The 10,157-nt window shown below is 35.0% G+C and overlaps 2 protein-coding genes across 2 annotated transcripts; both read right to left on the bottom strand.

Moving 5' to 3' along the window:
- Nucleotides 1–2,389: 2,389 nt before the first annotated feature.
- Nucleotides 2,390–5,208, bottom strand: fam8a1b (family with sequence similarity 8 member A1b). Its single transcript, XM_051865791.1, has 5 exons — nucleotides 4,690–5,208; nucleotides 3,841–3,961; nucleotides 3,610–3,733; nucleotides 3,395–3,534; nucleotides 2,390–3,294 (listed from the first exon to the last, which is right to left on the bottom strand). Exons 1-5 carry the CDS (start codon nucleotides 5,171–5,173, stop codon nucleotides 3,150–3,152), a joined length of 1,014 nt encoding a protein of 337 aa, XP_051721751.1. The 5' UTR covers nucleotides 5,174–5,208; the 3' UTR covers nucleotides 2,390–3,149.
- Nucleotides 5,209–5,785: 577 nt separating this feature from the next.
- zgc:110410 (uncharacterized protein LOC553618 homolog) lies at nucleotides 5,786–8,555 on the bottom strand. Its single transcript, XM_051865792.1, has 10 exons — nucleotides 8,463–8,555; nucleotides 7,984–8,213; nucleotides 7,644–7,722; nucleotides 7,202–7,255; nucleotides 7,002–7,092; nucleotides 6,883–6,920; nucleotides 6,677–6,764; nucleotides 6,486–6,575; nucleotides 6,360–6,407; nucleotides 5,786–6,124 (listed from the first exon to the last, which is right to left on the bottom strand). Exons 2-10 carry the CDS (start codon nucleotides 8,192–8,194, stop codon nucleotides 5,975–5,977), a joined length of 849 nt encoding a protein of 282 aa, XP_051721752.1. The 5' UTR covers nucleotides 8,195–8,213; nucleotides 8,463–8,555; the 3' UTR covers nucleotides 5,786–5,974.
- Nucleotides 8,556–10,157: the final 1,602 nt, after the last annotated feature.

Genomic DNA, 10,157 nt, shown 5'->3' with positions numbered 1-10,157 from the left:
TGTTTGGAAGCCCCTGACAACATGCCTTCGAGGCTGACTGTGTCCTTTCTTTCTCTCACCCTTCAGACCATACACAAAAACTTACACTAACACGAAACATGCGTACATAGACATTCACACTAACAGCTTTTTGAAAAGACCAGATCAGAGACACACCTGATGAAGCACTTTAGAGCTTGAAATCCTTAGAATGATTCTGGGATCTTTTTCTCTTTTTTTAAATTATACAATTATATCAACATAATCATAATAGCAGCATGAGGTTGACTGGTGTCCCCCACACAGAGCCATTACTCACACTGACATCATATAGTTGGCACAGCATGCTCAATCTGACTTGCGAGATAAACAAAGTCAGGTCGAGCATGGCTGAGCACTATTCACTGATAACTGCAATGCAACATCGGTGGTACCATTCTGATAGGTAGCACGGTCAACGAGATAGAAAAGGGAAAATATCTGAGTGACCGATGGGGTTCTGTGTTGGAGAAAACCATCTGTAGGTCTTAACACGATCAACCTTTCAAGATCACTCGCAAGGCAAGCCTATGCCCTGTTTTTCAAAGGAAATGACGAAAGCAAGGTCTAAACAATACAATCAACAATAGACTATCTCTTATTTACTTCAACATTGCTGTAATTAACCTATGGTTTTCATGGGTAGGACAAAAGTGTTTTCTGGCCCATTTCTAATTTACTCACAAAAACATAGGATGTTTTACTTTCACTTAAATTATGTTTTATTATGCAAATCCATTAAGGTTCACTATAGTTCACCCAAAAATAAAAATTCTGTCATAATTTTTCACCCTCATGCTGTTCTAAACCTGTATATATTTCTTTCTTCTATGGAACATAAAAGACGATTTTTGAAAGTCATTGGGGTACAAACAATATTGGCTTTCATTGTGATTGGAAAAAAAAAAACCTGAGAATTTTTCGAAATATCTTGTTTTGTTACACAGAATAAAGAAAGTCATAAAGGTTTGGAATGACATAAGGGTAAGTAAATGATGACAAAATTTTTATTTTTGGGTTGAGCTATGCCTTTAAATAGATATGCATAAAAAAATGGCGTTTTGCTAAATCGATGTTGTACCTTCAAGAGTATTACAAAAAAACTCATTATATGATTTCTTTGTTTAACATAAAAGAAAATGTTTTGAAGAATGTTGGTAACCAAGCAGTTTTGATTACCATTAACTGATTTTCGCTGGGGGGGAAAAAAAAAAAAAAAAAAAAAATCTACACATTAATATGAAAGTCATAGAGGTTGGGAACTTGGGAATGTGTGTAAATGATTACAGAATTTTCCTTTTGGGGTGAACTATCCCTTTAAGAGGAATTCTAGAAGAAATAGTTCCGAGCGCAATAGAATGTTGCAACAAAAATAACGAAACAGCTATGGGAGCTGCGCAGTAATATAGTGTACGAAACTCCTATATCGTGTATTTTACCACGGCTAAAAATTCTAACTAAAGAGAAGCCATGACTGGAATTATACGTTTTATAAAAATTTTTTCTTACTACTTCACTATTTACACGTTTTAGAATCCACAGGCAGTTTACATGTTAAGTCAGCAGCGCTCTTACTCCATCTACTGGTGATTCATTTCAACTGATGAAGCGCCAGATACCTCAAATCCTTCCTCCATGTAAGACTGTACTGTTCTTTTTTTATACACATTATCCGTCTTCAGTTCAAGGATGAGACGAATACAATACGAATGGTTTGGCCCAGCTTCAGTTAATGTCATCTAATACCAACCTGAGATATTTTAGCAGTTTTCAGTATTTAAATAAAAATTAAGAATACACAATTTATTTGTACAATATTGAGTATTAATAGATTAAGTTTATTAAACTAGTGCTTAGTAGAGTATACATTTTAAATCTGTTATTGGCCAATAAAAATTTAAAGATAAAAATGTAACCTTATCTTTATTGGTTATCTTGATATGCATCAGCACTGTTCAGAATTGTAATATTTTGCAGCCCTATAAAAAAAAAAAAAAAAAAAAAAATCACAAAATAAAATGTGTTAAAAGTGTTTTAAGTGACTTTCAGATATTGGCTGACACAGTTTGTCCATATTCACCAAATGCACTAAATCATTTAGCCATTTTTGTGCCATTCAAACACCGACTATGTGGCTTCTTTGGAATGATTACTTCAAAAATGCACATATGAAAGTGTTAATGATCAGAGCTTTTTATAGCTGACTCTTACGACTATTTGGAAATGAATCTTATATGCATACTGTATGTAAAGGTGATTTCAGAAGATGAATCCCTTTCATGTGCTGTAAATCCCTTCATATAACATGTCTATTCAAAAGATTGTTATTGGTATAAACAGTCAATCCATAAACAGAGACAACACAGAAGGCTTTCTCTGAGACATAAGTGAATTCTTTTGATTTGGCCATATCTATACAATCCAAAAGGAATAACATACTAACAACTGATTAAGAATGAGGCTACTTAAAGTTGAAATAATCAACTCGGCAGCTCAGGATAGTGCAGAACACAGAGCTGAAGAAGGCATGCAGTGAAAATTCAGTATGCAAAACAGCTCAGCTGTACAAATAAAATGTTTTCCCGGCATTTTCAAGCTTTTAAAGGCCATAAAATAGAGATAAGTAATTAGGAACAAAACATTCATCTGAAATACAAATGCAGTGAGTAGATTAGGATCTATAACCAAACGATATTGCATTTGGAGAAATATGTTAATTCCTGCTCAAATTCCATTAGTCAAAGAATATTCTTAAGTAAATATTCCAATCAATATTCCACACACATTAACAAAGAGAGAGAAAGATGTACCAGGGGAAGTTCAAGTATTATGCGGCAGCACATTTATATAAATTATCTTACTTTGGCACAAGAAAAATATTCAAAGATGTCAACAGAGATGATTAAAAATACTTCTGAGAAAGCAATTCATGCTTACAAAACTAAATGTCCAGAAGAGATGGGTGAGAAATACTGGATATAACGTGTTCAGCACTTAAAGTGGCAGTTCTTTGAGAGGCCAATAGCCTTATTTCAGTTCAGTATGTGTCACTGCAGCTGGTTTGCTCTCCTTTGTCTATGAGCTTGTTTTTGCATTACAAAGTTGGGATGATGATGACTTTAATGACAAAGTCATCTAAGCCTGTTTCTCTTGACCACAATGGTGCCGGCCACAATGTCATACACAGTCCTGTTGTGCTGAAAGAAAAGAAGTGTGATGAATGCCGGAAAAAAGAAAGCGATGGAGAAGTTCTTGTTTAACGCTCTCACCGTAGACCTACAAGAAAATCACAATACAAGACGTTTCAATAGAAATGTTGGACAAAGATCTCATCTTTAAAAAAATGACAAAGAGTGACATTAACAGCAGCACTGACGCAGAAAGCGTGACGTTTGTCGCTGGTACCACAAGAACTCGGTTTGGCTGAACCAGGACGGAGCTGTCACATGTGACCACTCGTAAGCCGATGATAAACTTCCCTGGTGTCGCCCCACCAGCTCCCCAAATACATATGATCTGAAAACAATCAAAAACAGTTGTGTAGGTCTTCATGGTTTATTTCAGTAGAGTAATTCAATTGTTTGAACTAACCTCATAAAAGCAAACTAATATCCTGTACACTAGAGCCACGAGCATCATCTTCTGCAATTCCTCCATTGACGTGTCCTCATCAATCTCCTCTACAATGAAGTGCATGGCAAACTTTGAGATGTCCCTAAAATGAGATTTTAAATAGACAAAGAGTGAATGGTTTTGTTTATTGAAGTACAACATGAGTGATTTGTAAGGAAAGGAAATGTAAACAAAAGATTTCAGACTCACTTCATTCCACTGAAGTGCACAATACTGAGGATAATTGTAGCTTTAATGAAGAAAAGAATGAAGAAATCCACCATTTCTGCCAAGAACCTTTGTAGAGGAGAGGGGATAGAATATTCCCTACCTAGACAGTATTAAAAAGTATTATGAACATGAACCGCTTTTGCAAACTGGATCATTCTAGTTGCGAAGTACATTTTTATGTCCCATCTTATGTCTTAATATATTTTGGATAAATTATTCAAGCTCACATTTTTTTTTAAAGATGTAAACAATATTAGTTTTCTTTAATAACAATTAAGTGAACATAGGGGTGATTTCAATACTTTAATATGAGTATTAATTGCCACTTTTGGCATGTCCCATAGAGCCATGCACTAACTTCCAACATAAAACTGGCAATTTTAAGGAAGACATCTCTTCATCTCCCCTTTCTCCAATAACCATGTCTCAAACAAAACATTTTCATGTGAATTTTGATGTAATTGGTAATCATTTCATAGGTTTTGTTTCACTATAAAATATTATATTCTGTTAAATAATACTACAGAAATAGGCTTTTTTTTTTTTTTAAATGATGGCTATTGGCTACAAATAACTTTTTATAAAGTTAGACATACTGTCCGTTTTTATGAAAGTCTGGAATACCATGTTAAAGAAATATACTTTCTTTAATTTCAACGTAGACACATCATATGCATAAATTAAACCCAAAATCCAAGAAGGCTCGTTCACGAAGTACTGAGCTGTAATATTCAGCGCTTGTGATGAATATAATACTGCAGCTGGCAGTTTTAACAACAAAGAAAGTTAATAAATGATTTATTAATCATTATATATATATATAATTACCTGGCTGTTGAGCATTTCCATTAGGTTGCTGTGGTTGTTGTTGTGGCAGCTGCGCAGGCGCAGTGGCAGGAGCTCGAGAACTCTGTCTGCTCGCGTCAGCAGCTGGACCCGCTGCATTCGCAGCTGCAGCAGGAAAACCAAACGGGCTGCTAAACCAATTGCGAAGGTCTCCATTAGGCATATCTGTACCCCATGTCGACGCTCCTTGCATTTCATTTGTTCCTTGTGTTGGGAAACACGGTGGGAAGGAAAACGCAGACATGGCTATCCAGCTCTGCCAGTTCATATAGCTGTAGTAGTACTGCCACATCCACTCTTGTAATTTTTCGCAGTACTCCGTGGTGGTAACAGCGGTGGAGGTGTCTTGTTTGCCCACGGAACAGGGCTTGTGAATATGTGTTTTCATATTTTCGCCGTCCCTAGTTCTACTGTTTTTTGCCAGCGATTTTTCCTTATCACTAGCGTTTTCGTCTAACTCCGCCATGACACTTTTGTTATGTGACGATTTAATCAACTTCCGGCAATATTTCGTAATGCATAATAAAAGTAATAGAAGACATTAGTAAAAGCATTATTCTTCCTACCTCCTCAGCTGCCCAGAGGTTTCTCAGTGGTTAAGTATGCAAATGATGGAAAAGGAATTCACATTAATTCATATGACGTAAAAGACATTCATATTCATGTACAGAGAAACTTTCACAGTTTTTTGCAGTTGTTGCTATTTACACTTCATAGAAAGAGAATACATTAATAACTATAAATATATAATTGGGGAGAATGGGGTAAGATGTGTCACCCCCTTAATCTAGCATACTGTGTTCAAGCATTTTTAATGTTCTCAAATTAGTAAAAATCATAGCAAATGGATAACAGTAGAAACTTTAATGAATTTAACTTAAAGTACAGAGACATGACAGTGAACATTTATTAAAACATGTTACATACACGATGGAGTCATGCTTATAAAACAATGGGGGTAAAAATATGTCTCAAAACCCTGAGCCTACTGCATATTCATATACCATGTACATCACATTGCCCTTCATTTACTTTTAAACTCAGAACTATTTAATAGCTATTTTACTTAATTCAGCTATTTTATTTTTTTTAAATGTTAGCTATTTTTCTGATTTACTGATTTAGATGCAATATTTAATTTATAATATGGTACAGACACAATGGAGTCATGTTTTTAAAAAATGAAGGTAATATTGTGTCTCAAAACCCAGAGCCTATGTGAGACAAGTGTTGAGTGGGACAGAAATCATAATGTTCATAAACCACATCAACGACAAAGTCCAATTAATTGAAGCAATAATAAGAAAATTGTGATAATATCAAGGTACAAGTTCAGAGCAGCAAAGATGTACTCTTCTGGATTGATGCTGTATTTGTGCTTTCCTCCCAGTATGAGCTGCGTGTCCATCACCAGATACTAAAAATAGATAATGAAAGGGAGAGACATTAAGATAATGACAGCAGTAAAATGGTATTAAGACAATAAAAGATTGTTGGCAGAACATAATATTAATACTGTGCCAGCTTTCATAGCACTACAGTGACTGACTCATGAAGTCCCGCTAGGGCTGGGCCTAGATAAGGATTATTCATCTTTACATTTCGACAAAGCTTCACCATATGAAGCAAGAATAAGAAAAAATTGTATTTACCACAGAGAAGACCAAAGTTCCCAACGATGCATAAAAGATGTACAAATACTGTGGAATATGAAAGTTTGCATCAATGAATAGAAACAAGTAAACATTTTTGATAAGAGAAGGAAGTTGAGGATTTACCTGCGATCTCAGAATTGCACAAAGCAATGCGAATGAAAACAGCGTCCAGCTCATTGCCCATATGCTTCCTGAAGCAGCTGTGAAATCCCACTAAAACAAGCAAAGACAGGTTTACATACTTTATAACTAAAACTTAGTAATACAGTACATATGACCAAATGTCACTCCAATTTTGTAATGAATGTACATACTTTAGACTGCAATGAAAACAAACTCATTGCAAGAGACACCAAAGCAGTTGCACCCACCGCCCAGAGCACTGCCTCTGCTGAATAGTACCTGAAAAGTAATGACAGTTTCTTACTATAACACTGGCTACTAAAGTTTTTCAGTTATTGAAGTTTTTTTGAGTAATTGAAGGTCATTTAAATCTGTTTCAATGATGCTTTTTACTCACACTACCACTGATCCAAGGAGAAGGCCCTCTGTAATTGTCTGTGTGAGAAAACAGCACTTAGCATTGAAAAAATTGTCATTTAATGTCCACCACAAACAGTGGTTCTGTGATTTACTTACAAACAGCCCTAGGAAGATGAAGTTTAAGGGAACTTTCCGACGTATGTCACCAGAACAGATGAGCACAATGGTTAGAACAACTGTTACACCCCTTTTGAAATTTAAGCAAACAAAAGACGTCAGTGTAACATATATTAAGTTGGACACAATATATGCATATTATTTAGGACATGCAGAACACAGAAAAGAGAAGTGCTCACATCATAGTGTAGGTAAACCAAGAAGTGCGTTTCACCCAGTCACTGAGTGTCTCCCTATAAGAAAAAAGGCATGAATGTATTAATAATATATACACACAACTATTGTTCAAAAAGTTTGGAGGCCATACAATTTTATTATATTTTAAATATAGTTGAAAACAGTTATGCTGCTTAATATTTTTTTGTGGAAACTGGGATACACTTATTTCAGGATTCTTTGATGAATAGAAAGTAAAATAAATAAATAGAAACATTTTGTAACATTATAAATGCATTTACTGTCACTTTTGATCAGTTTCATCCATGCTGAATAAAATGATTCATTTCTTTCCCAAGTGTTAGATGCTCAAGCCTATGAAGTAACACTTAAATACACTTCATTATCTGTTATTTGTATCTAAATTAATTGAGGGTGTGGCAACATAAATACCGGTCTACTCACCAAAAAAGAAAAGCACAGATGATTCCAACAGTTATTATTAGTTGAACCATAAGTGTCAAGTACACTTTTCTTATGAAACCTACATGAAGCACATTTGCAGACATGAAGCAAATTTTTAGCATTGATCAGTCCCACATACATGACATTGTCCTTTATTAATTTTCGAAAATAAAGTTGAGTGATATTTCATCTATTTTTGCCTTCTAAATACAAATGCAAAAATCATTATTTAGCACATCAAGAAACACTGAGCATATTATGTTTTAAAACAAAAAAAAAAATTTCTGATTGTAATAACATAACCAAGAAACTGAAGTAATTTCAAGAGAGCACAGCTGACCTCTTCTTATGACTGCATCTGAAAAGCAGTTCTCGTTCTCAAAGCCCAGGGTGTACTCTGGGGGAGCGCTGTCTGGAATCCCCATATTGACATGTTCAACAACGGGGGGCATCATGCCAGCGGTGGGCTGCCCAGCATTGCCCTGCGTTGCATTAGGATATTGCGGAGGGTAATAGGGATTGTACGGAGGGGGAGACTGCTCTGTGTTCATTCTGTGTCTCTCAATAAACCTAAGTATAAGTATAGACACACTTAATTTAAAAAATTGAAGGTAAATATTACAAACTCTGAAACAGATGCTTTTATGATAGACATAATCCGCACAGACAAATAGGCTTACTACTAGTATGCCAGCATTTTTATCTAGTAATGACATATGATTAAGATCTAAAATTCATATAGGGTATCAAATTGTTACATATTCCATCTAATACACAATGGTACCGTTCAATCTTGTTAACATTAGAACCGCCACTTACCTTTTAGTGTGGCACCACTCTGCTTCCTGTTATGAGTTGTGCAGGGCAAAGTCTGATCTCAATCAGTTTGTCTCCTGGGGGACAGGACTTTGCCTAGCCCATCAGATCAATACACATTCATGAGAGCCAAGTTCACGTGTGTGTGATTTTTTTTAAATTCAACAATGAATGAAAGATATTTCACAATGAAATTTACAATTTGATGTAATGTAGGTACCTCTACTGAGTGCTTTTTGTTTTTATCATTATAATTCATTAATATAATAATAATTAACTACAATCGTCTATTAAAAAAATCATGCTTTATTTTACTAGAAGACAACCTCCTTGTGGTGTAATTATGGATATTTCACCCCAAAATTAAAATTCTGTCTCACCGCCATGTTCTCTAATTAAATAAAAATGAGCAAGCTCCAAAAATTACAAAAGGTCCCATAGAAGCATCGTAAAAGTTTTAAATCTGGAAAATCATATTCCTCACACAAAGCAGTTGTATGAATTTGATTGACTTGAAATATAGTGCATAAGTAGTATGCGCTACTGTTATGATGCTTTTTGTCATTTTTGGAGCTGGACGGGCCCTGGTCACCTTTCACTTTCACTATATGTAAAAAAGTGTTAACATTCTGCTAAACTTTAACTAGTGTTCCACAGAAAATCTTTGAAACAAAAAGAGGGTGAGAAAATGATGAAAGGAAATTTCATTTTTGGGTAAACTATTACTTTAATAAAAGAAATTGTGTCATTAATAAATAATCAAACATTAATTGATTAAATCGTTAATTTTCATAATATTTCAATAGTAATTATTACAGCAATGTTTATGGGAAATTTGACTAACAACTTGCAATTTGCATTCTGTCAGCAATAACCACACAGTAAAAAAGTCTGTAAAATATGGAACAATGTACTGTATAAATATGATATATTTTCTTTTTTCTTTTTTACAGGAGTTTTACCTGTATTTTGAATTTCGCATTGCATTGTGTGTTGTGTTTTAGGGTTAATTGAAATTTCTGTAAAATTACTGGATATTGTCCTGGTTGGTTACACATATTTTGCAGTATAACCACAAATAATACATTAAACATAACATTGCCTGTAGATGGCGTTAAATATATTGACAACAACTAAATGTGCAGGTGTGCTACCTGAGTCATGAATAAAACATGTGTCCATAAGTTAAAATGAACGACAAAAAACTAAGATCAAGAAACTAACCATTAATAATTCATTAGCTGCTTATTTGTATGTAAATATATCCAAACACTGGCGGATCGGTCCTGATTAATGAATTATTCATAAGCTTCTGCAGCAGGATTCATACCCACTGCTGCATGCGCAGGTTTCAAAAGGACAGTCGAGAGCATTTTCCCATTTTTCTGTTACTCTTTTCTTGGCTTTTGCGTGTATTTTAGTCTTTTCGGTTTTTGTCGTTGAGTGGCGAGCTGTCACAAACTTATGTGAGAAAACGTCTGCAAGGTAGTTCAAGGTAGGTTTCCATAGCAACGTCTATATATTCTTGCACGAGTTTCTTCGTGTGTTTCGTTTTACAAGTTGGCCTGTTTGTTTTGATGCTGAACCATAGCAAGGCTACAGGCAAAACGTGGGAGGGGATGCGAAGAGGGAGGGCGAGAGAGAGGGGACAGAGGCGAGTATGGGAGGAGAAAGGAGAGAACGAGAGAGAAAACCGTT

Source organism: Ctenopharyngodon idella, chromosome 16, assembly GCF_019924925.1.
Source record: "Ctenopharyngodon idella isolate HZGC_01 chromosome 16, HZGC01, whole genome shotgun sequence".
In the NCBI taxonomy this organism is placed as follows: Eukaryota; Metazoa; Chordata; class Actinopteri; order Cypriniformes; family Xenocyprididae; genus Ctenopharyngodon; species Ctenopharyngodon idella.
The sequence above is the reverse complement of the archived record's forward strand: the minus strand, read 5'-3'. Positions and strand labels throughout refer to the sequence as shown.